Source organism: Podarcis muralis, chromosome Z (assembly GCF_964188315.1).
Source record: "Podarcis muralis chromosome Z, rPodMur119.hap1.1, whole genome shotgun sequence".
Lineage (NCBI taxonomy): Eukaryota > Metazoa > Chordata > Lepidosauria > Squamata > Lacertidae > Podarcis > Podarcis muralis.
In genome coordinates this window covers 18,592,147-18,619,807 of record NC_135673.1, presented here as the reverse complement: position 1 = coordinate 18,619,807, position 27,661 = coordinate 18,592,147, and the positions used below count along the sequence as shown (strand labels likewise).

The following is a 27,661-nucleotide window of genomic DNA, read 5'->3' as shown; positions in this document are numbered from 1 at the left end:
AATGAGTTTCCAGAATATTTATGTTTGAGAACAATTCCAATATGTCAATGAATTTTCACAAGACCTCCCTTTCCTCATGTTAAGAACACCAGAAGAGCATGCAGGATCAGGCCAAATGACCCATCAAGTCCAGCATCCTGTTCTTTTCTGTTCCAATCAATCCTTCTTCCCAGGGAGCTCTGGGAAATTGGAACTCTGGGAAGGAATAGAGGGGTCCTCTTAACAACTCTCAGCACTCCTTTATAAACTACAGCTCCCTGGATTATTTGGGGGAAATCTTGACTGTTTAAAGTGATGTGCAGCAGTGCTTTCAATATATGGTGCAGATGGGGTCCAGGTCTCCTAAGGCAACCCACTCCCCAGCCTCCTTGAGGCTCTTACTAGGCTGGCAGTCATCGACGTCCGTTTCGCAGGTGTTGCCTGTGAACCCAGGTTTGCAGACACACCAGTAGCTACCATTCGTATTCTGACATGCGGCACCATTCCGACAAGGGCTCTTCACGCACTCGTTGATGTCGATCTCACAGGTTTGCCCTGAGAAGGCAATTTGAATGGATATTTATTTTTTACATATTTCACAAAATTTATAGAGTTTGATTGCTAAAAAAATAAATATCTCAAATGAGGCTTATGAAGATTAAACAATAAAATTGCCACTAAGAAAATTAGCGATATTTTAAGACATACAAAAATTGAAAACAACAATAGATTAAAAACAGATTAAAACTTGTACCGACTTCCTAAACATCTGGACAGGCTGGCCTAAACAAAATGGTTTTGGCAGGTAGTAAAGGAAGGAAAGTGCCTGCCTGACATCAATAGGCAAGGAGTTCCAAAATGTAGGTGCCGCCATATTGAAAGATGGGAGCTCTTACAAATTTGGAAAGGGTATTATGTGGCAACTGTAACAGTGCCAGTTCTGCTGATCAAAGCACCATAAACTAAGAAAGAAATCTGTCACTCATCACAATATAGGTGTCTTTCTGAGATACTGAATGAAGCTTAAGATTAATAGAGTACAAATTTAATAAACAAAACAATCAAGGGGATGGAGCGGCTCCTCTATTAAGAAAGCTTGCAGCATGTGGGGCTTTTTAGTTTGCAAAAAAAAAAGCCAAGGAAGAGGTGACATGACAGAAGTTTATCAAATGAAGAAAGTGGGCAGAGAAAAGCTTTTCTCCCTTTCTCAGGATACTAGAACTCATGGATATCCAATGAAGCTGAGTGTTTGAATATCCAGGATGGATAAAAGAAAGCCTTTCTTCGCGCAGTGTATAGTTTAAACTGTGGCACTCACTCAAACAGGAAGCAATAATGACCACTAACCTAAAATGGCTTTAAAAGAGGATTGGACAAATTAATGGAGAAGGCCATCAATGGCTGCTAGCCACAATGGCTGTGCTCTTCCTCCATAGATGGAGGCAGCAATGCTACCGAATATTAGTTGCTGGAATATTAGTTGCTGGAAAGAGTTTGCACCAGGCGTCCTATTGGGAAGACCCAGTTCTCTGAGTGCATGTTCTGGAAGTTGGGCAATAGGGGCAGTACAGGATTCCTTTTGGTGTACCGACCTCACCGCTGCACAAAGGATTCCCTGCCTGAGCTGCTTCAGGTCATGGCGGATGTTCTCCTGGAGACACCTAGTTTGGTTGTCCTAGGGGATTTTAACATCCATGCCGACACAACCTTAGAAGGGGACACTCAGGACTTCATGGAAAGCATGGCGTCCATGGGACTGTCCCTGAATAAGTCTGGCCCAACTCATATCCGCGGACATGCCTTGGACCTGGTGTTCACCTCTATGGATGTTGGTGATCTGACACTAGCTAAAAGTGAAACTAAAGAAGTGCCATGGTCAGATCACTTCCTGATGCAACTGGACTTCTCTGCGACCCTCCCCCTCCGTAGGGAGGTGGGACTGATTCGGATAGTCCGCCCCCACCACTTAATGGATCCAAATGGTTTCCAGAGAGTGGTAGGGGATGCTTTATCCATGTTGATGGCCTTTCAGCTGATTCCCTGGTGGCCCACTGGAATGTGGAGTTAACCAGGGCTATTGACTGTTTGGCTCTGAAGCACCCTCTCTGATTGCATGGAGCCCGGACAGCCCCATGGTTTTCCACGGATCTGAGGGCAATGAAACAATCACTGAGACGGCTAGAGTGCTGGTGGTGGATAACTCATTCTGAAGCTGACCGGACATGGGTTAGAGCTCAATGTCGAGCCTACCAAGTGGCGGTAGCGACGGCAAAGAATTCTTTCTTCACCGTCTCTATTGCATCTGCAGAAAACAGCAGGAAGCGCCTTCAGGTAGTTTGCAATTTAGTGGAAACACCTGCTCCATCGGGGCCTAGAACGGGCTACATGATCTCCTGCAATGATTTTGCAAAGTTTTTTGCAGATAAAGTTGCTCAGATTTGGGAAGAGGTAGACTCCACCGTGGGAGCAGGGCTGGGGCGGGAGAGTGCTAGACCCTGTCTAGTCAAGTTGAGTGGAATCAATTCCAATCTGTTACCTCAGAGGATGTGGACAGGCTGCTTGGACGAATGAAACCAACCACCTGTCTACTTGATCCTTGCCCATCCTGGCTTATAAAAGCTGGGCTGGGCAATGGGCTCTGCGGGGTGGTGAATGCTTCCCTCTGTGAGGGAGCCTTCCCAGACCTGCTGAAAGAGGTGGTATCAAACCACTTTTTAAAAAAACTATCTTTAGATGCTGCCAATATGGCCAACTATCGCCCAGTCTCAAATCTTCCATTCTTGGGCTAGGTGATTGAGCGAGTGGTTGCTGAACAACTCCAGGCACACCTGGAAGAAGCGGACCATTTGGATCCCTTCCAGTCGGGATTCAGGCCTCATCATGGGACTGAAACTGCCTTGGTCACACTGGTCGATGATCTCCTGCGGGCTAGGGACAAAGGTGAGAGCTGTTTCCTAATTCTGCTGGATCTCTCAGCGGCTTTTGACACCATCGACCATAACATCCTTCTGGACCGTCTAGAGGGGCTGGGAGCTGGGGGCACTGTTATACACCGGGGACACTGTTCAGAAAGTTGTGGTGGTGGTGAGTGTTCAGACCCTGGGCTCTCACTTGTGGGGTGCCTCAGGGTTCTGTCCTCTCCCCCATGCTTTTCAACATCTACATACAGCCGCTGGGAGAGATCATCAGAGGGTTGGGCTGGGTGTTCATCAGTATGCGAATGATACCCAGCTCTACCTCTCTTTCAAATCAGAACCAGTGAAGGCGGTGAAGGTCCTGTGTGAGTGTCTGGAGGCAGTTGGAGGATGGATGGTGGCTAACAGATTGAGGTTGAATCCTGACAAGACAGAAGTACTGTTTTGGGGGGATAGGAGGCAGGTGGGTGTGGAGGACTCCCTGGTCCTGAATGGGGTAATTGTGCCCCTGAAGGACCAGGTGCACAGCCTGGGAGTCATTCTGGACTCACAGCTGTCCATGGAGGTGCAGGTCAATTCTGTGTCCAGGGCAGCTGTTTATCAGCTCCATTTGGTACGCAGGCTGAGACCCTACCTGCCCGCAGACTGTCTCGCCAGAGTGGTGAATGCTCTAGTTATCTCTCGCTTGGACTACTGTAATGCGCTCTATGTGGGGCAATCTTTGAAGGTGACCCGGAAACTACAACTAATCCAGAATGCGGCAGCTAGACTGGTGACTGGGAGCGGCCACCGAGACCATATAACACCGGTCTTGAAAGACCTACACTGGCCCCCATTACGTTTCCGAGCACAATTCAAAGTGTTGGTGCAGACCTTTAAAGCCCTAAATGGTCTCGGTCCAGTATACCTGAAGGAGCATCTCCACCTCCATTGTTCTGCCCAAACACTGAGGTCCTGTGCAGAGGGCCTTCTCGATAGTGGCATGCGCCCTGTGGAACGCCCTCCCACCAGATGTCAAAGAGAAAAACAACTACCAGACTTTTAGAAGACACCTGAAGGCAGCCCTGTTTAGGAAAGCTTTTAATGTTTAATAGGTTATTGTATTTTAATATTCTGTTGGAAGCCGCCCAAAGTGGCTGGAGAAACCTAGCCAGATGGGCGGGGTATAACTAATAAATAATAATAATAATAATAATAATTATTCCTGCTGTTGCACTCATGTCCTGCTTGTAGGCTTCCCATTTGACCATCAGGTTGGCCCCTGTGGCAACAGAAAGCTGGGCCAATGGCCTGACCAAACAGGCTCTTCTTATGTTCTTAATATCTGCCTGCGTCAGACATAGCACAGGCTCCCTAGTGCTAACCATGGTTTGTGGTGTAATGGTAAACCACGGTTGAAAAAAATCATTAGAAGAAACAGGTGCTGGAAAGGGGAGAGAGGAAGTGTACCCCTTTAAGACAGACTTTCAGGCTGAGTTTCCTGCCTGTCCTGGGGCTGTCTAGGGATTCCAAATGAATGCCTGTCATTTTGGGATCAGCTCACTGACAACATGCAAAACAATTGAGGCTAGCGCCAAATACAATCATTGATGTCCTTGGAGAGGAGAAGAGAAGAGAAGAGAAGAGAAGAGAAGAGAAGAGAAGAGAAGAGAAGAGAAGAGGAGTGGCTCTTTGTAAATGAGCCCAGAAAGGCACCAGCAACAAGAAAGGAGGGATAGAGAGCAAAGGGAGAAGATTAACAGCTAACCACAGAGCAAGGGGCTGCAGGAAGGCAGGTGCATCCTAGGCGAACCAAGACCTATTTAGCGGTTGTCGCTTCAGGCAATAAATCAAGTAACCTGCCACTAGAGAGAGAGAGAGTGAGGGAGGTGGGGGTTTTTTTGGGGGGGGCCTATCTGGGGCCTGTTCAGGGTATCTTTATTATTTAGAGCTGAGATGCAATACTCTCTTTTTCTCAGTCTCAGTGTTGAGGGAGTTGGGTGGGGGAAGAGAGGGAAATTAACAATATCTGAGACCTGGGAGACTCTCAAAAAGTTATTTTACCACCTGCACACCGCAGAACATAATTTGCATTGGTCCAAGTTTTAAAAATAAAATAAAACCAGCAATATAGTTGCATCTAACAGTAGTCTTACTCAAGAGTATATCCCCTAAAGTTAATGAACACAGATGTTATTTTAATCTTATTTATTTATTACATATATATCCCACCTTTTCCTCCCAAGGAGCTCAAGGTGGTGTACATGGTTTTCCTCCTACCCCGTTTCATCCTCAGAACAACCCTGTGGGGTAGGCTATGCTAAAAGGCAGTGACAGGCCCCAGATCATGACTAACTTAGGTCTACTGATTTCAGCATGTCTACTCTGAGGACTTACTTGGATACACCCAATAGTTTATAAGAAATAGAAGGCTCAGTCTATTAAGTCTGAATGTTCTGGCTGCAACATCCTGCCAAAGTCCAGCCTCACAGTGGCCAACCAGATGTCCATCATGAAAAACCGACCAACAGGATTTGAGCACAACAGCAACTCCCACTACCTCTGGTTTCCAGCTTCTGGTGTCCAGAAGCATTGCTGCCTCCAACCACTGAGGCAAAGCATAGCCATTGCGGCTAGCAACCTTAGATAGTCTTCTCCTCCACTGATTTGTCTAATCCAGATTTAAAGCCATTCACAAGAGATCTGCCGGATTGGGCCAAAAGGGGCCTGTCTAGCTCAGCATCCTGTCCTCACAGCTGCTAACCAAATGCCCCAATGAGAAGCCCACAAGCAGCGCCTGAGCATCACAGCAGCACCTCTCCCCACTTGTGATTCCCAGCAACTTCAGAGGCATTTACTTCCTCCAACAGTGGAGGCAGTTACATAGCCATTGTGACTGGCAGTCATTGGCATCCTCCTCCATGAATTCACCGAACCCCTTTCTAAAGCTGTCCGAACTGGAAGTCATCCCTATATTCTGTTGCAGTGAATGAAGCAGGCACCATCACCACCACCGCATACTTCCATGTGGGCACCTCTGGAGACCATGGAATGGGAACCAAACCCTTACCTTGCCACCCTGGAGGGCAGGCACAAGAGAAGCTCTCAAAATCTTCAGATTCTCTGCACTTGCCACCGTTCTTGCAGGGACCATCTGCACATGGAGCCAGGACATCCCGACAGGTCGGCCCTGGAGTGTAAATACATCAAAGTTGAGGGGAGTCCACACATTTGGTCAGGGGAACAGCCATAGCAGCTCAATAGGCAGGGTATCTGCTTTGCATGCAGGAGGACCTAGTTTCATTTCCTGCCAGCGTTGCCAGGTAGGATGGGATTGTTCCCCACCTGAAACCCTATAGTATCACTGCTGCCAGTCAAGTAGACAATCCTGAGCTAGACAGACCAACGACTCAGCATAAGGCACCTTCTGATGTCCCTACTTGTGCTGGGGCTGCTGCTGCCAGCCAGTGTAGACAATCCTGAGCTAGACAGACCAATTGTCTTTGCTCAGTAGAAGGAAGCTCCTTACATCCTCTTGGTCCAGTACTTGCCCTAAAAATGTTGCGGACATGCTATGTTTTTCTCATGCTGCCCAATAAGACTTGGGCTGATCTGTGTGTGCATGGAGAAGCAACATGCTGTGCAAAATTTTCGTGTGTGTGAGAGAGAGACAGATTAACACACATTCCTAGAAACTTTTCTGTGCCCTTTGGCCTGTGGGCCTTCAGGGTGTTGCTGGGAGCCTTGAGAGATTTTCCAAGACATTCTCTTCTCGGGGAAGAAACATACAGTGGTACCTCGGGTTACAGACGCTTCAGGTTACAGACTCAGCTAACCCAGAAATAGTACCTTGGGTTAAGAACTTTGCTTCAGGATGAGAACAGAAATTGTGCGGCAGCAGCAGGAGGCCCCATTAGCTAAAGTGGTGCTTCAGGTTAAGAACAGTTTCAGGTTAAGAACGGACCTCCGGAACGAATTAAGTTCTAAACCCGAGGTACCACTGTATTTCTTATCCCTTGTGAAGGGGTGTTTTGGAAAGGTACGTTCCCAAATTTCACATGCTTCTGCATGCTGTCAGGGCGACCCCAATAAGGGAACACTATTTGTATGGGGTGTGCGAGTTCAACTTAACTCATATTTTCTCTCCTCCCCACCTCTGTCCCATTGTCTTCCTGTTTACGAAGCCAATATTCCCCACATTTTACGTTATCTCCCTTGTCAGGCCCTTACCATCCAAGGACCCTTTTGCTGTTTTCCAGAAGGGGGCCTTTGACTCCCCCATTTTTCTCTGGATTGTTTCCACAGCAACTGGCCAAGGCAGGAAAGGAGTCATGGCTTCCTCTAATTGTGTGCAGGATGCTGCTGTTTTGTGAAGCAGGAAACGGGGTAGAGAGGACTCAACTCAGCAGAAAATCCCTGCCCTTACAAAGCTGATGGACCTGCCTATGCAGGTGATGCGGGAGAGGCCTCCATCATTCCAAAAGGAAGCATCCAGGAGCGAAAAGTCCTTTTGCAGTATTTTTTTTTTTAGTGAAAAATGGACTCATTGAAGAAAAGCTGGTTCATATAAGAAGGCTTTCTCACAGAAAAAGGTGCTGCAAAATGTGAGTGTGGGAAAGGAGTCCCTCCTGTTCCAGCAAACCAAAAGATGACCTCCCCCCTCCCCGCTCAGGAGCATGTGAAAATGATAAGCGGGAGGAAGCATCCTATGTTTAGAAAACTCTTCCAGCTGGTTTTGATTTCAGGGCAGAAAACAGGAGCAAGCCGCCCTTCAGACAACCTTGACGTAGGTGCTTCTGCTGGCCTGAGTTCCGGATTTGCACAAAAGCTAAGATCACACCTGCCCCCATGTTTAAAGCAGCACCATGCCACTTTAAACAGTTATGACACCCTCCCCCCCCCCCGGAAAAAAAAGCATTCTGGGAACTGTAGCTTGTTAAGGGTGTTGGGAACTGTAGCTTTGTGTGCAGTAAATTACAGGGTTCTTGGAGGGAAGACATACCTGTAAGATACATTTAAAGCAGTACCACACCACCTTTAACAGTCATGGCTTCCCACAAAGAATCCTGGAAACAGCAGTATGCTAAGGGGTCCAAGAGACCTCTATTTGCGCGCGCGCGCACACACACACACACACACCAGAGCTACAATTCTCAGAGCGGTTTAATAATCAATCCCTCTTCCCAGAAAACTATGGGAAACTTTCTATGCTTCTCATTAAACCAGCCCTTTATTCAGAACCATGAGAACTAGAACCTTATTTTATATTTAAGGGGGAAAGCAATAGCTCAGCAGCATGCAATGGATGCTTTGCATACAGAAGGCCTGAGGTTCACCATCTCCAGACAGGGCTGAGAAAAACTCTCTGCCTGAAGAGGTGCTGCTGCCGGTCAGTGTAGAGCAAGATGGACCAATGGGTCCGACTCAGCAGAAAGCAGCTTCTGGTGCTCCCACGGCTACAGGTTTTTAATCCAGGGTTTGGTCTCTTACCAGTGTAGGGTGGAAGACAGTTGCACTGGTAACGGGCCACGTCATCAATACAGGTCCCTTGGTTCAGGCATGGGTTGGAGGCGCATTCGTTGATGTTGGTCTGGCAGTTGGGACCTGGGAAGATTGAGAGACCCACATGCACGGTCAGCCTGCCAAAGCTTGCCTCCTCTCTCCATGACTCCTAGGCTGGGATCCTTCCCAAGCCAGCCTCCCGGAAGCCTTTAACTGGTTGCCAGTCCATTTCCAGGCCCAATTCAAGGTGCTCACATTAGTATTTGAAGCCTTAAACAACTTAAGTCCCAAATACCTGAGAGGCAGCCTCCTTCCCTTCAGACCCTCCTTGAGTGTTGTGGTCGGCAAAGGGGGCCCTCTTGGTAGTTCCCACTCCCATATAAGTTAATGAAGGTGGTGTCTGGGAGAGAGCCTTCTCTGTGGCAGCCCCTATGCTGTGAGACTTCCCCTCAATAGAGGTGTGCCTGGCACCTTCACTGTACAGCTTTTATTTATAAAAAATACTTTCTTATGCCACTGTTTCTATGATTACAGTGGTTTTAAACAGCATAAAAACATAAAACCAAATAATAAAATCATTAAAAGTTTGAAACCAGTTAAAAATAAAAATAAATTAAAGCAAACGTCCATAGGCCATTGTGGGGATGTACTCTTAATTGCCTGCATAGGTCTGGAGAAATAGAAAGGTTTTCAGCAGGCATGCTGATGACGTATCTTCCTCACTCTGGTCTTTGACAGACCTGAGAGGCATGTGTTCAGGATCCTCCCTATTCTTATGACCTGCAATTTTATTCATTCATTCATTTATTTGATTGATTGATTGATTGATTGATTGATTGATTGATTGATTGATATACCACCCTTCATCATAAGATCTGAGGGTAGTTCACTGAATAAAATGCAGGATAAAAACAAGTAAATACTGTATTTTTTGCTCTATAGGACACACTTTTCCCCCTCCAAAAATGAAGGGGAAATGCGTGTGCGTCCTATGGAGCGAATGGAGAGCGAGAGGGGTCGGTGAGTACCGACCCCTCTCACTCTCCACGCTTCAGGGATAGCCGCCTGAAGCCTTTGGAGTGCAGCGTGAACTCGCGCTGCACTCCGAAGGCTTTGGGTTCCTTTTGCTGAATCCGGGAGAGCAAGACTTGCCGCCGCACCCAGACCCGTTCTGGGGGCTGGGGAAGCCCGGGCTTCCCCTGCCCCAGCCCCGCGGCTGAAAATGAAGCCAAAACAGCGAGTGGGATCCATCCCGCTTGCTGTCTTGGCTTCTGCCAAAGCTGTGCGCAGCCTCTCCGAGCTGGAGAGGTTGCACGCGGCTAAAGAGGAAGCCAAGACAGCCAGCGGGATGGATCCCACTCGCTGTTTTGGCTTCTTTGCTCTTTGGGGCTGGGGGAAAAATATTTTTCCCCCTTTATTTCCCCCCCCCTAAAAACTATAGTCTGGTGCGCCCTATGGAGCGAAAAATACGGTAAGTAAAACAAAACAGCAAAACAATACACCCCTCGTCCCACAGAAACATTTAAAAGGCTGTAGCATATTAATCAGCCAAAAGCCTGGTTGAAGAATGGCATTTTCACCTGGCACCTAAAGATATATGATGATGGTGCCAGCAAAACCTCCCAGGGGTGAGGATTCCACAAATGGGGAGCCCATTCTCGTGCTGCCACCCTTTGGACCTCACATGGAGGCAGCACACGACTACGGGCCTCGGGTGATGAACACAGAGTCTGAGATGGATTATAAGGGGGAAAGCGGTCCTTGAGGTATTGCGGCGCCGAGCCATTTAAGGCAATTTGTTTAAACTGCTTTTAATGTTGTATTTTAAATTGTTGTGACCCACCTTGGGATCCTAGGGGTGAAGGTCCTAGTCCTTCTCAGACCCACTGAAATTAATAACCATGACTAACTCAGGCTCATTCATTTCAGTGGGTTTACTCTAGAGCAGGACCAGCAATGGCTAAAAAAACTTCGGAGCACCTGGAAGTGGGCAACCTGTGGCCTCCAGTCTCATTTTATACAGCCTCCGACGCCCCCTGAAGAAACCCCATCCTTCCATTTAATCAAAGTTTCTTCCTTCTGGTTTGTTTTCTCCTGGCTTTTAATAGAGTTTCGATTGTTTCTCTCTCAAAAAAAAAAACACAAAAAAAACAAAAAAAACCCACCAAGAACAGTGACCAGAAAGCTCCACCCAGCTATAACCAGGAAGTCTAGTGCCACCTATTGACTGGACAGTAGAATGACACTACCTGTTACACCATGGGCCAGTGCTCATGGTGTGCTCAAGGCAGGGCAAGCACTCCCTATCCGCTCTCCCCAGACCTCTTACCGCTGAAACCCTCCTGGCAGGTACAGATGTAGCCGCTGGTCATATCTTTACAGGTGCCACCATTCATACAAGGGTTGGATTCGCACTCGTTGTTGTTGATGTCGCAGTTTGTCCCGCTCCAGCCTGGGTCACAATCGCACTTGTAGCTGTCGTTAAGAAGCGGAACGCGCATGAGCATGTGCCTGAGCATGTGCATGTGTGAGGACCAACGTGGAGGCTTCCAGATGTTTTGGATGACACAACTCCTGCTCCTGGCGGGTGAATTGTGGTCCAAAGAATCTGGCGGGCACCAAGTTGGCAATTGAAAGGGCTGGTGCAGACTGTGTGTCTACAGCAGCCACCCCCCAACAGAGACCCATCTTGTAATGCTTCTTGTAATCTTTGGTTCCAAATGTCTGCTGCTCAAAGCAGCTGCCATCCTGGATGCCCTGTTCCTTTCAGACACTGTGCATGTATACAGTTCTAAGAACCTCAGAAGGGTCCCGCAACAGCTGGATCAGGCCAAGGAGGCCCCATCTAGTCCAGCATCATCTTCTCACAGAAGCCCACAAAAGGAGGACCTGAATGTATTAGCCACCTCCCTGCATGTGATTCTTAGCAACTGACATCAAACTGGCAAACAAAGACAGGAAGCTGCCAAACTCTTCGCCCATCTGCCTTAGCATTCTCTACACTGGCTGACAGTGGCTCCTCAGAGTTTCAGGCAGTGTACAGTCCCAGCCCTACTGGACTTTCTGCCTGGGAAACATCTGCTGTTCTACTAAGCTGGGACACTTCCTGAAACCTATCTGGGCTCTCTTTTCTTTGGTGTATGGCGGCTGTTATAGGAACATAAGAAGAGCCAATTTGGTCAGGCCAATGGCCCATCTAGTCCAGCCATCTTGTTCCCAAACTTGACCAAACAGATGCCACTATTTGGCAAGCAGGACTTGAGTACAACAGCCCCACTTGTGATTCCTAGAAATTGGGAGTTCACGGGCGACTTGCCTCTGACCCCACAGATTCCATGCAGTCACAGGAAGACCACATCTCTTACAGATGCTTGGAGGATAATGCAAACCAAGAATTATTCAGAGTAGACTCAAAGAACATTAGAAGAGCCTGATGGCTCAGGCCAGTGGACCATCTAGCCCAGCATCCTGTTCTCATGGTGGCCAACCAGATGCTTCAATAGGACCTGAGCACAAGAACACTCTCCAGTTGTTGTTCCCCATCACTGGTTATTCAGAGGTAGACTTTCCCTAGACACAGAGCGATGGTTCCCAAAATTTTGTTGGGCCACCATGCCCTTGGCTCCATCAACTCATCCCCACGGCCCCCTAACCTATAAAAAGCATTATTCAGAAGAGTGGTTTTCACAACTCACTAAGGAAGGTAACAGCAGAATAAAATTCAAAACAGTAACAATTAATTGCACATTTATTCAAAATCCAATTAAAACTATTGAGTTTAATTAATTCAACAAAATTGATGGAACTTGATGCAGGGATGCCAGCTTTTCAACATCTGATAGTCATTTAGTCTTAGTAACTCCTTCACTGTGCAGCAAATTCTTAATTCGATGCATGGGCTTCATGAAGTGATACCAGTTTCCCAATGTTTGGTTTCAAGTCACTTAGCAGGAGTATTAAATCACCACGTTTAGGAATCTGATTTCTTTGCTTGGATGACCACACTAAAAGCATGTTCCACCAAATGTGATGTTGGAATTGCAACAAGGAGCTTCTAAACCACTGTCTATCGTTATGTGCAGGATAGCGATCAGAAATTTCCTTCTGTAGCCAAAATGCTTGGTACAATTTCTTAGACTGAGCCTTCTGCTCAGTGTCATTTTGCAGCTTCCATGATGTATTCCTTTGTATATTCCTTTATATTTTTGGTTTTTAATGTTGTACATATATTTCTCTTTCTCTCTTTAAAAATTGTCTTACTGTGTTATATAGAAACTGCTTAGATGGGGTTTTTTTTCCATATAAATCAATAGATAATTATTGATGATGATCCTGTTGTCATGGGGCCCAACTAAGTGACTATGAGAACCTGAGAGATGCCTGTCTGGGAAGTGACCCCAGAACCTCTTACCTTGCTCTACTCTCAGCTTGGCAAGGGCTGCATCTGACCATGTGAGACAGCGGAGGGAACTCCCCCATGCCAGCCAGAGAGCCCCAGAGCCCCCTCCCCAGAAGCTTACCCATTCAGGCCATCATTGCATTTCCCGTGAATGCAGGGATTGCTGTTGCACTCATTGACTTCCGAGAGGCACATGGGATCATGGTAGCCTTCTGGGCAGACGCAAACGAAGCCGTTGATGCCATCCCTGCAGGTGCCTCCGTTGTGGCAAGGGTTACTGGCACATTCGTCAATGTTGATGTTGCACATCCTCCCTGTGAAGTTTGGGTAAGAGAAAGAGGTCACAGGCTGGCCCAGTGTCACAACCCAGAACCAATCACCATAGCCGTAAAGAAAACCCAATACAATGGTACCTCGGGTTAAGTACTTAATTCATTTCGGAGGTCTGTACTTAACCTGAAACTGTTCTTAACCTGAAGCACCACTTTAGCTAATGGGGCCTCCCGCTGCCGCCGGAGCACGATTTCTGTTCTCAACCTGAAGCAAAGTTCTTTACCTGAAGTACTATTTCTGGGTTAGCGGAGTCTGTAACCTGAAGGGTATGTAACCTGAGGTACCACTGTACAGTATACAAGAATGGCTTCCCTGCATTGCACTGCAACGCAACCGTTATTGGTTTAGGTCCCTTTCAATTCCACAATTCTATGGTTCTATGATCCCATTCTGCTCCTATCCCATCCCCCGTCCTCACCTGCATATCCAGGCTCACAGGTGCACTCGTAGCTATTGATTTTGTCAATGCACTTGCCATAGTCACATGGATTGCTGGCGCAGTCATCCAGGTTGACCTCGCAATTGGGACCTTAATAAGAATAAGAATTAAGAATAAGAATTTATTTCTATGCCATCCATCTGACTGGGTTGGCCCAGCCACTCTGGGTGGCTTCCAACAGATTAAAACATCAAACACAGCAAAACACCAAACATTAAAAACTTCCCTATACAGGGCTGCCTTCAGATGTCTTCTAAAAGTCAGGTATTTATCTCCTTGACATCTGCTGGGAGGGCGTTCCATTGGGTGGGCATGGCTGCTGAGAAGGCCTTCTGCCCGATTCCCTTAACCTCACTTCTCACAATAAGATCCTTGGAGCTGGACGACGGGGGACCCAAGCTGGATACTACAGCAACAAAGGGGCTGATTGAGCCTCTCGCCTGAGGAAGGCTGCAGCATTTGAGTCTTTTCAGTTTAAAGAAAAGGCAAGAGAGGGCATGCTAGAAATTTGTAAAATTACGCATGGCATGGAAAAAATGAATGGAGAAAAGCTTTTCTCCCTCTCTTGTAACGTTGGAACTCTGTGGGTGTCCAATGAAGCTGAATGATGGAAGATCTGGAACAGAAATGACTTCTTCCATCATCAGTGGAACTCGCTCCCAATGAAGGCAGTGATGCCCATCAACTTGCATAGCTTTAAAAGAGGATTAGTCAAATTCATGGAGGAGGAGAGGGCTACTAGCCATAAGACTAGCCATAAGACTATGTTCTGCCTCCACAGTTGGAGGCCTCTTGTCCTCCTTGTTAGCCACTTTAAGAACAGGACACTGGACTAGATGGGCACTCTTTGGCCTGATCCTGCAGGCTCTTCTTATGCTCTTATTTCCTGCTTGTGGGCTTCTCACTGGGACATCCCCGAGTGGGCATGAGGTGCTGCCATGCTGCTAGATCAATTCCTTGCAAGTACAGAATGGAGATGATGTGGCCCTTGTGAAAATGGGAGCGATCCCCATAGCTAATCGATGTGCTGAGTGCAGAAGTACTTTCCTTTGTCTGTCCTGAGCCTTTGCCTTACCTAAACATCCCTTAGGATTTTATTTTATTTTTTTACAAAAAGACTGCTGCAGTGAACACCCCTGGGAGCTCTTACCTGTCGTCCCTTTGAGGCAGAGGCAGTTATAAGCGTTGTTCCGATCCTGGCAGGTGCCCCCGTTCTTGCAAGGCTGGCTCTGGCACTCGTTGATGTTCATGTCACAGAGACGCCCCGTGTAGCCTGGCTGGCAGAGGCAGGTGAAGGTGGCAATGCCATCTTGGCAGGTCCCATAGTGGCAAGGGTCTGGGTCACACTCGTTAATGTCAGTCTCACAATGGGGGCCAGAAAAGCCTGAGGAGGAGGCAACACCAAGCAGGTCATGACAATCAGTCCATCAGTCAATCAATAAATTGGGAGTTAGTCACCCCAACACAGATCTTTCTCTGTTTTGTTTTATACTGGGTTCCGCCCCCCCCCAATATGTTATTGTTTTCACTTCTTTATACAAGAAGCAACAATGAATATTAAACCATGCCAACCCTCATCCTGCAGAAGCACCAAATGTCCATTTAATTACAATTAACTTCAAAGATTTAAACAAATGTACCATTCCACAAGTTGCCAGGTGTCCTCAGAGCCTATAACCATGTTCTATTGATGTTGCATATATCTACACCAGGTTGATTGAACAGTAGTGGCTTGATTGTTAGTTTGACTCTCTTGGACGTGTTGTCCATTTGTGCATTAATATTAAACCCCAGAGTTGTGAGGTCCAGAAATGAAACACGTCTGCACTTAAGAGTCTACCTTTCTGCTGGTTTTAATGTACGTGCTATTTCCTTATAAGCTGCTTTGAGTTATTTTTGTAATAAAGCAACTTGTAAGCTTAATAAACAACAACAAAAACCAACACAGGGCAACCCATAGGCAACTTGCAATTAAGTTTAAAAACTTTTCAAAACTTTTCAAATTCCATCAACTGCTGAGTAGCCTGGGCAGGGGGCAAGGAGAGGAAAGTCTTAACTAGGCATTGAAAAGATGTCAATGTCTGCAGCAGGTGGGTTTCACTTGAGAAAGCATTCCAGAGGTTGGTGGGACACAGCCAAAAAGCCTCTTGTGGACACCTTCTGAGCCTCCTCTCTCTAAGGGAGAGCCTGATTACAGAACACCGGTATGACCAGTCCTTACAGGAATCATAGGTGGCTCTTCTCATTGCTGTGACCTTGAAGCTGGTTTGGAATCAGCGCCTGGTGCAGGAAGTGGAGGCCAGTGAAACTACGGAACTCACCCCTGCAGGAGGCAGTGACAGCCACCAACCTGGATGGCTTTAAAAGGGGATTGGACAGATTCATGGAGAAGGAAGAGGAAGAGGTTTATCAGTGGCTACTAGCCACGATGGCTGCACCCTGCCTCCACGGTCAGAGGCAGCAATGCTTCTGAATCCCATTTGCTGGAAACCACAGGAAGGGAGAGTTGCTCTTGTGCTCAGGTCCTGATTGTGGGCCGCTATGGTTGGCCACTCTGCAAACAGCATGCTAGATGGCCAGATCCAAGAGGCTCACTTGATGTTCCTATGTCATGGTCTGACTTAGCACGAGGCAGCTTCCTATACAGATGAGTTCCCGGGGAAGCCCCCACAGAGAGCCTGGGGCACAGAAGCTGAACCGAACACACACCAAGTGCCCTTGAGCCCAGCAGCTAACAACCCCTTTGCCAGCCGGCGTGGCCAAGACATGGATAGGGGGGCCCTGGCTGCAAAGGGGAGACAGCGCGTGGCAAGAGGATTTGGAGGGGAGGTTCCTTAACGATCGGAGGAAGGAGAAGGAGCCGCAGCCCCCTCCCTACTGCCTCCCAACTGAATGCAAAGAGAGCCTGGCTTTGTCCCCAGGAGCGCACAATGGCTCCCCTTGCACAGACTACTCCTTTCTTCCTGTCTTTCGCAGGAGCCCAGAGGCAGCCTCTTCCCCACTTTGTCTGCATGCAGCTCAGAGAGGCTGGCCATGGAATCCAAAAGGGCAGGACCAGGACGGGAGGGGGAGGTGCGGGGGTGTGTGTGCGGGTTCGGTTGGGACAAACGGCTGCATGTACGGCTGCCTGTATGGAGGGATAATAGCAACTGAGAAGTGCCGGGAGACAGAGGAGGGAGGAGGACAAAAGCCGGGAGTGGGGGGGGGAGGAAGAGGGGGGTTGGAAGGAAGACAAAGTCAGGCTTTGACTGTTCCCCCCCTCCCCACAGGCCTCCCCCATCAACGAAATCCACATCTCAGCTTTTCATCGGTGAGACCAAGATGCTCATTAGAGACTGTTCAGCTGGAAGATTTTTAGCGGAGGACCCCCACAAAAGCACCTCTGTTCACTGCTGCCGGCTCATGGCGTCGGCTTTGTCCCCAAACCTACTTGAGTTTCACTCGTCGAGTGCACACGGCCCCTGCTACTCCCCCCCCCCCAAAAAAACCCTGTGTGTATGTGTGTGTGAGGGTTTGGAAATGGCCTTTTTTTTTTTGTATTGCTCTGTCCCCGCTTTCTCCTTTGCGGGGAGGCGAGGGGCCCAAGAAGGAAGGAGGAGACCAGAGGCAAAGACCCCAATTGCTGGCACACAACACCCCCTTCCCCAGCAATGTTTGGCTTTCAGCCACGGTGAGGGGGGGCTGCCTCCATTGTGTCAGGTGCTGCACAGAGAAAAACTCATGAGGAGTGGGGGAGAGAGGGAGGAAATGGAAGCAGAGTCCAAATATATTTTTTTGGGGGGGTGCCACCAGTTGTCGGTGCCAGGGATCCTGGCATTGCACCAGTCAAGAATCAGAGCTGCTGCTCCTCCCCTCCTGAAAGCATTTCTAGGTTGCAAGCCGAACTGAGACCCCTTTAGGCCTTTAAGAAACATCTGAGGAAGTGTCATGGCGGCATCTGCTTGGCATGCAAAAGGCCCCTGGGTTCAATCCCCACATATATCTCCAGGTATGGCTGGAATCATCTCCTGCCTGAAAACTCTGGAGTGCCATTGCTGCCAGCCAGTGTAGACTGAGCTAGAGGGACCATGGCATCAGTAGAAGGCTGGTAAACTGCTGCCTCTCAAGCTACTGTCAGAGGCACAGAAGCAGGACTTAGTTTTTTTAAACACACACATACAAAGAGAGAATAGGCAGTAGCCTGGCTTTACGAGCAAAGTGTTTGTTAGACTCATGTCTGATGAAATGCAGAAAAAGAAAAATTAGACCCTACTCAGTGCAAACAGTAATGAATTAGATGCACCAAGGGTCAGTCTCAGTATATGGCACCCCCAACGTAACTATTTAACTCAGCCCTTTCTTCAGAACTATGAGGACTAGAATCTTACTTTATTTTTAGGGGAAGGGTCGGAGCTCTGTGGTATACAGTCCCTGGAATCTCCAGGTAGCCCTCCTCCAATAAAAGCCCTTATTCTCCTGGGGATATGGGTGATTTTAATGACACTGTTGTTAACAATGTTCAGTCTGTGCTTTATGGTGTGTGGGTTTTGTTTTACAATTCTTGTTCCAACATTGTGTAACATTCTCTACTACGTTATTCTATTTTGCATTACTTTGCAGTATACTTTGGAACTCCCTGCCTAGTGACATCAGGCAACCACCTTCTCCGTACTCTTTCTGGCACCTGTTAAAAACATTTTTGTTTAGACAGGCCTAACCAGGTATTTAGAAAGTTGATGCAAGCTTTAGTTCATTGTGCTTTTAACCTTTAAAAAAGTTCTTAAATTATTGTTGTTTATTCTTCTTATTGATAATCTGTTTTAAGCATTTTTGTGCTGCACAGAAGGGTTTTGTTTTCAATCAAGGCATGTTACAAAATATATACTAAAGCACATTAGAGACTTTCTTTTAGCACAAGCGATATAAAAGTCTAATAAATAAAATTCCTTTGCGCGCAATGAAATTCATTATTTCCACAGTGGCCTGCCCCCTTCCTCAGAATCCCTGCCCTCCAGAAGAGGTCAGAGATCCCACACCCCCAGCCCTGCTTACCTTCAGTGCATTCACAGGTGTAGGCATTGGGGCCATCAACACACTTGGCACCGTTCTTGCACGGGGTGCTGGCACACTCGTCAATGTCATACTGGCACAGGTGGCCATTGAAACCTGCCGGGAAACAAAGAGGCTGAGCTTGGCCTGAGCACCGACTTCAGTATGGTCGAGACCCCTGTAGTGGTCACCCTCCTCCTCTCCCTTACTGATAAGGAACAAATATGGCTCCCACCTCTTCCACAGGTGAGAAGCCTCTTCTTGCCCAGTCACCTGTGGCAAGTAATGGATTCCTCTAGGTGACCAGAAAGGGAAACTGTAGGGGCTTTAGGAGAAGGGCTGTGGCTTAGTGACAGAGTCACTGCTTTGCATGCAGAAGGTCCCAGGTTCAGTCCCCGGTTGCATCTCTAGGTGGGGCTGGGAACATGACTTGCATGAAACCACTGGACACAATACTGAGCTAGATGCTGGAAACCATGGCATAGGGAGGGCTCTTGTGCTTAGATCCTGCTTGCAGGCTTTCCATACGGGCATCTGGTTCACCACAAGTGAGAACAGGATGCCGGCATAGAGGGGCGCCAGTGTCTGATCCAGCAGCCAGGCCCTTCTTAAGTTCAGTTTTAGTTCTACTCAAGATAGACCTATTGGAAATTACGGGAAATTACGAAAACTTCAGTTTTCAATGGTTCTACTCTTCAGTAGGGCTTAGCTGGCGATGACCCCTTTGTGCACATCTTTATCTGGTCAGGATGCAGTCCAGACACCCTGCTTGAATTTCCCAGTCACTTTTATTTAAAAAAAGGAGTACCCAAGGGACAGTCAGAGGAGTTGGGAATAAAAGCCAAAAAACCTTTTCTGTGAAATATCTTGATGAATAGGCTGTCATTATACACTTCACAGCTGCCTTCCCACAAACATCCTCAGCCCCAAAGTGGGGCGGGGGGACCCAGTTCGGGGCGGACAATTACGTTAACTCTTGTGATTTCCCACAAACTGGAGGGTAAAGCTGTATCCCGCCCCCCATCCTCAATCCCTTAAAAATGTCCAGAAATGTAAAAATGCAAACTGACAGATGGGCACTGCTCCCCCTTCCAAGATCTTGTCCTGTCTCTGGAAATCTTCTCTAGAGAGCGTAAAAAGCATGTCATGGGGGCCTGGCTGCCCCCTTTTTTCAGTTGCCCCACTTGGCACAGTGCCCAGGTGCGAAAGCGACAGCCAACTCTCTCTGTCTCCAGTACCTTCTTAGTTACACATTTTGTTTCTGGGAAGTTTGCAGCACCGAAGCAGTAGAAATCTGCTCCACTTCACTGCAGAAAGCCAATATGACTTCTCTTTCCCACCCCTGGCACCCTCTGGCCACCATACATTTTAAGTACTGTGATGCCACTTTAAAAAGCCATGGCTTTCCCCCAAGGAATCCTGGGAACTATAGTTTGTTCAGGAGGTTGAGTTGTTAGGCAACCCCCCATATTCCCCTTACAGAGCTACAATTCCTAGAGCAGTTTAACCATCAATGCCTCTTCAAAGGGAACTCAGGGAACTGTAGCTCCATGAAGGGAATAGAGGGGTTTCCTAGGAACTTACAGCAACCTGAACCAACAGCAGCTCCCAGGTTTCTTTTGGGGAAGCCATGACTCCTCAAAGTGGAATCATAGTGCTTTATGGTGTGAATGTGGAGCGCTCTCTCTCTCTCTCTCTCTCTCTCACACACACACACACACACAAACACACACACAAGGACCCCTAAACTATCCCTACAAGCAGGGTAAGAAAAAAGAGCTTGAAAATGTGGGTTTTTCACACACCCCTCCATACACACAGAAACTCTTCCAACTAGACGCTGAAGGGGAGGGGGACCTTCAAATCCTCTTCTTGCTAGTAAATTGTGGCTTGTTGTGGCAACCATTCCACGTCAACACTTGGGGTGCCAGCCTTCTGTACCCTGGGGCTCTGCTTTCCCTCCATTCAGCCCCCAAATCAAGTTTTTCAGGGCCTTCGCTCTCCATTGCCATGGAGACGGCTGCCTGGGGTTCTGAATGGGCGCTGGACTGGCTCTCCCTGAGAACATCTTATTTACATCTACAGAGGAGGAGGAGGAGGAGGAGGAGGAGGAGGAGGAGGAGGAGGAGAAGGAGGAGGAGGAAAGCCCGGCCTCTCGACTTCAAAAAGCCCCCAAAGCCCCATTTCATGGATTATCCAGCCCTCTCCCCCATTCTCTCGTCCTGTGGACTGCAAGACCTCATTTAAATCCATCCAGCCTTCCTCTCATTCTGCCTCTCCCAGCTTCCCAGTGCTCCCCCTCACCAACTTATTCCCCAACTAGGGGGGCCTTTATAAGTGCAAATCTTGTCCCTGCCATTATTTAAATTGATCCTCGGTTTCTCGCTCCCTCGCTTTCATTCTGTCTCCCAGATGAAGGAGGAAGTAGAGCTTGGCTTGAAGGTCTCTTTATGCTGAGAGGAGAGGTGTGTGCATTTGCTGTTCTGAGTTGCACAAAAAAGAGGGGGTGTCAGAATGGGGCAAAACAACCCCCAAAGTAGCAGCCCCTTCTAATCAACAGGGTAGAACCCCTAACCCCCACCCTCAGCATCTTAACTCTGCAAAAGTGGCACAGCGGCTCATTGTGCAGCTGGTGTGGCATAATTTCGGCTGTGTTTACATGACAGTCTATTCCATGGGTAGGCAAACTAAGGCCCAGGGGTCGGATCTGGCCCAATTGTCTTCTAAATCCGGCCTGCAGATGGTCCAGGAATCAGCGTGTTTTTACATGAGTAGAACGTGTGCTTTTATTTAAAATGCATCTCTGAGTTATTTGTGGGGCATAGGAATTTGTTCTTTTTTTCCCTTCAAAATATAGTCCAGCCCCCCACAAGGTCTGAGGGACAGTGGACTGGCTCCCTGCTGAAAAAGTCTGCTGACCCCTGATCTATTCCCTTTTCCCGACATTTCCCCAACTGCTAGATTCCATGTTACATTTGAGCTTTCACGCGATGTAAATCCACTTCCAGGAATATAGAGAAGGCTGTAATCCCAGCACAGTTTATCCCATTTTCCTGAAGTTTCCCTAACTGTTGATTCCTGCATTATATATGAGCTTTAACATGGCGAAGAAGCCACCTCTAAAAATCTAGTGGAATGTAGAGCAAGTTTTAACATGTATCTCTGTTATTTGCTTCCAGAAGAAACGTCTGTTTGCAAATAACACAGAAATGAGAGTGAAACCTCCGCTGCATTCTGCTAGATCTCTGGTTTTCATCTCATGCAAAAGTTCAAATATAACACAGAGGAAACGTCATGAAGGCGAAATAAACTACCGAGTGAATGCAGCCTCTAAAAAGGTAACAGGATCCACAGAGGTCATTGGTTTTTTCCTGTGGTCACAACTACTTACCCTAAATTATATTTGCTGTTAGGAATCTTGTAATGACAAAGCAATTTTACACACACACACACACACACACACACACACACACACACACAAACAAACACACACACACCAAATGATAAACTCAGTTTCTCCATAGGGCAGGCACTGAGCAGAGAACGGAACCAGTCCCGTCTGCCTGATGATGAGTGTGCCTGGGTGATTCCCAAGCTTCCCAGTGCACACTCCTCTCATCCACACATGACGTGCACACCAGGGCCCTGAGCACAATAGCACTTCCTTGCTAGCCCACCCCCCAGCAACTGGCATTTAAAGACACAACACCTCTGATGCGGGGGGGGGGGAGCTCTTTCTGTCCTGAACACAGTGCAAATTCTGTCTGTGCAAGGCAGATTTCTATTTAAACCTGCCCTTTATTTAGAATCATGAGGACTAGTAACCTTACTTCCTTTTTTAGGGGAAAAAGCCACCAGTGGCATGGAGCTTCTGCTTTGCATGCAAAAGGTTCAGAACCCCAGGGTTCAGCCTCTGGTGGCTTCTTTAGGTAAGGCTAGGAGATACCCCCTGCCTGAAAGGTAAACTGGACCTCTGGACCCAGAGGTTTCCTTTACTTACCAAGGCTAACAGCAGTGGCAGCCCCCCCCCCAAACACTCCTTCAAAGACAGGGCAACCCACTTCTCAACACCACATTCCTCCACCTCAAATGCAGGCATGGAGCCCCTTGGAACTGCCAGAATTAAGAGACATCAGAGGAGAAGCATCCAATTTCCCCCGAGCTGCCCACTCTGAGCGTATTTCAAACCTGCCGGCGAGGTTTGCCTCTGGGTGGTGGATTAACTGCAGCTCCGTTCTCACTACAAAGGCTTTGCACTGAAGGCGGAGAGATCGATGCCCCTCCATCCCCACCCCACCCCGCTCCAGTAGTACCTCTGGGGCACTCGCAGGCAAACTCATTGATCTTGTCCACACAGTTCCCGTTGTGCAGGCAGGGGCTGCTGGCGCACTCGTCCGTGTTGATCTCGCAGTAGATGCCCTCATAGCCTGAAAGGAGTTTCCCAACAAGGAAAGAAAAGGTAAGCCTAAAGGAGCTCCCCTGATGCATGCTGAGAGGACAGCACACCTATAGCAGAAAAAGGTCCGTGCCTCAAAGAGCCAGCAGCAAATGGCTCAAGCCCACCTTTGGCAAGGCCAGCTCCTCTTTTGGCTTTATGGTAGAGGAGAGACTCCTGGCTCTGCTAAGCCACTTTCTCTTGCAGTTTGGTGGCAGCAAAATGTTGTAGTGCATCAACACATATCAGGACTGCTCTTGTTCAGGATGTGATGCGTGTGTGTGTGTGTGTGTGTGTGTGTGCGCGCGCGCGCGCGCCTAAGCGAGGCTCTCCCACCCCCTTCCTTGACCAGCTGCAACACAACAGCCCTGCAGTATTGCCAATGGGTTTTACTCTATGGTAATTGCTGCCACCTTCCATCCTCCCACTTACTCCTGCAGCCCCGGAGGGAGGGGATCTGGGGTGCACCAAGGCAATTACTTTTAAAAAGGCTCTGGGCCTGTGCATCCAGGCTAGGGTCAAAGCAGCTTGCTTGTTTCCCTGGCAGACCCTCTTAAACTTCCTAAAACCCAGGCATTCCAAGACCAAAGCACCCTGTGTTTTAGGAGGCAGCTCTCTTACAAGTTACTCAAGAGTGTAAAGGCAGCCCACACACACCGAGTCTCTCCCAGATCTCAGAAGAGCATGCTGATCTGTTTCATGGGGTTCCCACCTGCCCCTCTTCCTAAGATCAGAAGGAAATGTCCTTTCTCTATGGTCCCACCCTAGAGGGAGGCACAGCTTATGGCAACAAGAGACAGGGCCTTTTCAGTAGCTGCACCAACCCTATGGCTTTACTTCATTGGTAGGAGAAGTCCAGGTGTGGCAAGCGCCGAAGCAGAATATGCCGAGACGCCACCTCTCTCCTAGGCATCAGGCTTCACACAGTGCAGGCACAAACTGATACACAAATAGGTTGTACCAGAGGCTATCAATGTGGTGACCTGCAGCTGCTGCTGGACCACCAGCTCCCAGCATCATTCACAAGCACTGGCTATGCTGAGAGTCAGGTTTGATGCAGTGGTTAAGAGTGTTGACTAGGACTAGGGGAGAGATCGGGGTTAAAATCCCCCACCCCCCAACTTGGCCACAAAGCTTTCCAGACAGGAACTTGGGAGCCAGTCACCGCCTCTTAGCTTAAGCCTAACCTCACAGGGTTGTTGAATTAAATGAGGAGCAGAGGAAGAACCATGCATGCCACCTTGAACTCCTTTGGGGCGTGTGTGTGTGTAAGTGAATAATAGAGGGAGCTGGGAGTTCAACAACACCTAGAGGGCACACTGCTGGGGATACCTCCTGGGTGGTACGTAGAACTGGGCACTCACCTGGCATGCAAATGCAGTGAAAGACCCCAATCTGGTCCAGGCAGGTGGCATCGTTCTGGCAGGGGTTTGATGAGCACTCATTCACATCAATCTCACAGCGGGGGCCAGAGTAGCCTTGCTGGCACTGGCATTCGAAGGAGCCCTCTGTGTTGAGGCACTTCCCCGCATGCTCACAGGGGTTGGCACCTGTTGGGTTCAGAACCATTAAAAAGACATAATCAGCATTCTATATTAACATTACTGGTCTTCCGAGTTTGTACTGAACTGTGTTCATTCTTTACTACTCCTGTGTTCGCCTTTGCTTTATCTACAGGCTGTCGTGAATTTTTCAATACAAGAAATATTGTTTGTTCATTTGTAACACGGTTGTTGTTGTGAGATGCTCTGAGCTTGCCACTGCCGTTGTGCTCCCCCCCTTCCAGAAAGCAGCAAACAAATATTAAATCAAATCCAAATTGAACACACACACAAAAAAAAAACACAGTGGGGAGAAGCAGTAGCTCCCAAAGGAAGCAACAGAGCATGACTGGGGATGGTGGCCATGGATCGGGACCTCCCAGCCTGTACCTTTTTGGCTCCTGGCCTTGTCCTTCCCCAAACTCTCTGTTTGCATATAGTCTCCTGAGCTGGGTTTCAGGATCCCACTGTACTCCTTGAATATTTCTTATGGTGACCTGCTCTAGCTAGCTCCCTATTTTGGGGGGTCCAAATGTTGCTAAATAATGCAGAGTGTTAACTCTGGGCAGATTCGATGTCCTTCCACATCCTAAGTGCTGTGGGACAGCAGGTATGCTGGCTCCCCTCTTTCCTTCAAGGTATTATGTCCCTGTTAACTATCAGGAGCTGGAATCCACAAAACAATGTATATCTGTTCTGCAATTACTAAACTGGAGTTTGGCAGCAGAAAAAAAATTGGCCCCTTTGCTGACCAAGGTCAGTTCAACTTTTATGTTAAAAATCTAATGGAAGATAAAAACATAAACAAAGGCATCAATGGCAGCTAAATTTCTATCGGTGAGAAAAAACCAACACCTGAAACCAAGAGACAGTATTTTCAGCAAGTAACTCTGTCAGCCAGGTTTCCAGCATTGCAGGGGGTTGGGCTAGATGACCCTGAGGGTCCCTTCAAACTCTACGATTCTAACTCAAGATTACAGTTGTTGTTATTTTGCATTTTGCTATCTGCTTTGTTCTGTAGTCCTTTGTGTGAGGCATGCTTTTTTTATTTCCTGTGTGCTGACTGTATTACATTGGGTTTCAGGCTAGAACAGACTATGCAGGTCCCTTTCCACTGGTATTTCTCCCCGCCAAGTCCTCCCTGTGCCCACTTACCAAGCGAGCATTCATCCACATCCTGGTTGCAGGCAGGCCCCATGTAGCCAGAGGGGCAGGTGCAGATGGCCTTCCCAGTGACTGGGTTGGTGTCGCAGTTGGACCCGTCATTGCAGGGATTGCTGATGCAAGCATCGTTGAGGTGGCACAGCAGACCTGCAAGGAAACGGGCACAGGTGCTTAGAGAAGAATGCTTGCAGGGGGGCTCCGACCCTCCCTCTCTCTAAAGTGCCATGGCCACCCACCCCAAAGTGGCACCCCTGGTTTTGTGTACCAACAGGGGAGAGAGCTGGGACCTTCCGTTCAGCTCCCTCGATCCGCACCTGTCCGTCCATGCGGGCACTCGCAGTAGAAAGAGGCCACACGATCGTGGCAGGTGGCTCCCACGAAGCAGGCAGCGTTGGCGCAGTCGTCAATGTTCTCGCTGCAGTCCTCGCCTGTCCAGCCGTTGACACAGACGCAGTTGTAGCTGCCATGGGTGTTGTGGCACGTGCCCCCGTTCTGGCAAGCATTGGGGATCAGTTGGCACTCGTCCACGTCCTCTGCACAGTACTGGCCTGGAAGAGGTTCACAGAATTATAGAATTGGAAGAGTTGGAAGGGGCCCAAGGGGTGGTCATCTAGTCCAGCCCCTGCAACGCAGGAATCGCAGTGGGGCAGAGTAAAGAGATGAGTTGGACATCATCTTTGCCCTCATTGTCAAAAGACAGCAAATTTATTTAACTTATATAACGCAAGGTCATCAGTAACAATCGTGATAATTGTAAGAGTGGGTTGTTTACAGCTAAGTCCTATGCAGAGCTGACCTACTAAAATTTGGGTGACCTGAGCGAGTCAAATTCACCCATTTCAATAGGCTTACTTTGAGGAGGTGTAATGTGGGATAAGCCCCAGCAACATTATTAATGGTAGCAAGAGCAACACCAATAATAGTTGTAGCTAAGGCTAATAAAATGGCAATAACAACACTAATACAGTGGTACCTCGGGATGCGAACGGGATCAGTTAGGAGCCCCGTTCGCATCCCGAACGGAACGTAAGATGCGTCTGCGGGTCACGTTTTGCCGCTTCTGCGCATGCACGTGACGTCATTTTGAGCGTCTGCGCATGCGCGAGTGGCGAAACCTGGAAGTAATGCGCTCCGTTACTTCCGGGTTGCTGCCGAGCGCAATTCGAACGCGCTCAACCCGAAGCACATTCAACTTGAGATACGACTGTATTGCGTATTTCATAATGCATAACTTTCAACATAAATCTGTAAAGGTCTGCAAGTGCATTAAAACCTTGGCATCTTAGGTGCGCCCTATGAACAGAGAATGGGTTGGAAGGGTGCAGCTGAGCCAGTCTTCAAACCCTGACCATGACCCTCCCTGGAGCCAAACCCTTGCCTATTCCCTAGTCCCCCACCCAAAGATATTGGCCTCCATTCCCTACCTGTCCATTCAGGGGGGCACTGACAGTTGTAGGTGTTCACCCCGTCCACGCAGGTCCCTCCATTCTTGCAGTTGTTCCCTGGGCAGTCATTGAGATTTTCCTCACAGTTCTGACCAGCAAAACCTGCCAGGTGTTTGAAGGTAGGGAAAGAAAAAGGGGAAAGGAAGAAAACGTGTGTCAGACCTGGTTTTTAGCCCCCTCTGACAATGGGGGAGAAACAGCAGGCTCTGTTACTTAGTGGCAGAGGATGCAAAATTGCTCAGCTTGCTGGAAAACCTCAAGAGATGCTGTCAATCTGACTTGACGTGAAATGCCATCCAGTCTCAGAAAATATGGGTGCCCCATTAAAAAAAAAAATACTGGAAAATTACCTTATATATTGGATTTGGAGCCTCCATGCTTGCTTAAGAACTTAAGAAGAGCCTGCTGGATCAGGCCAAAGAGGGCCCAACGTAGCATAGACAGTCACCAGCCAGGTGCCTCTTCTGGGAAACCCTCAAGCAGAGCACAACAGCAACCCTGC

The 27,661-nt window shown here is 48.3% G+C and overlaps 1 protein-coding gene across 1 annotated transcript in view; it reads right to left on the bottom strand.

Annotated features, from left to right (window-relative positions):
• NOTCH1 (notch receptor 1) overlaps positions 1 to 27,661 on the bottom strand; it is a 93,911-nt gene that overhangs the window by 25,749 nt on the left and 40,501 nt on the right. The window contains exons 5-17 of the mRNA XM_028715869.2: positions 27,139 to 27,261; positions 26,029 to 26,262; positions 25,706 to 25,861; positions 24,374 to 24,559; positions 22,888 to 23,001; positions 18,578 to 18,691; positions 14,697 to 14,930; positions 13,526 to 13,636; positions 12,896 to 13,088; positions 10,705 to 10,850; positions 8,364 to 8,477; positions 5,944 to 6,063; positions 382 to 534 (exon numbers count right to left, since the gene is read on the bottom strand). Of these exons, the coding sequence (XP_028571702.2) occupies positions 382 to 534; positions 5,944 to 6,063; positions 8,364 to 8,477; positions 10,705 to 10,850; positions 12,896 to 13,088; positions 13,526 to 13,636; positions 14,697 to 14,930; positions 18,578 to 18,691; positions 22,888 to 23,001; positions 24,374 to 24,559; positions 25,706 to 25,861; positions 26,029 to 26,262; positions 27,139 to 27,261 (1,998 nt within the window). The remainder of the gene's footprint in view (positions 1 to 381; positions 535 to 5,943; positions 6,064 to 8,363; positions 8,478 to 10,704; positions 10,851 to 12,895; positions 13,089 to 13,525; positions 13,637 to 14,696; positions 14,931 to 18,577; positions 18,692 to 22,887; positions 23,002 to 24,373; positions 24,560 to 25,705; positions 25,862 to 26,028; positions 26,263 to 27,138; positions 27,262 to 27,661) is intronic.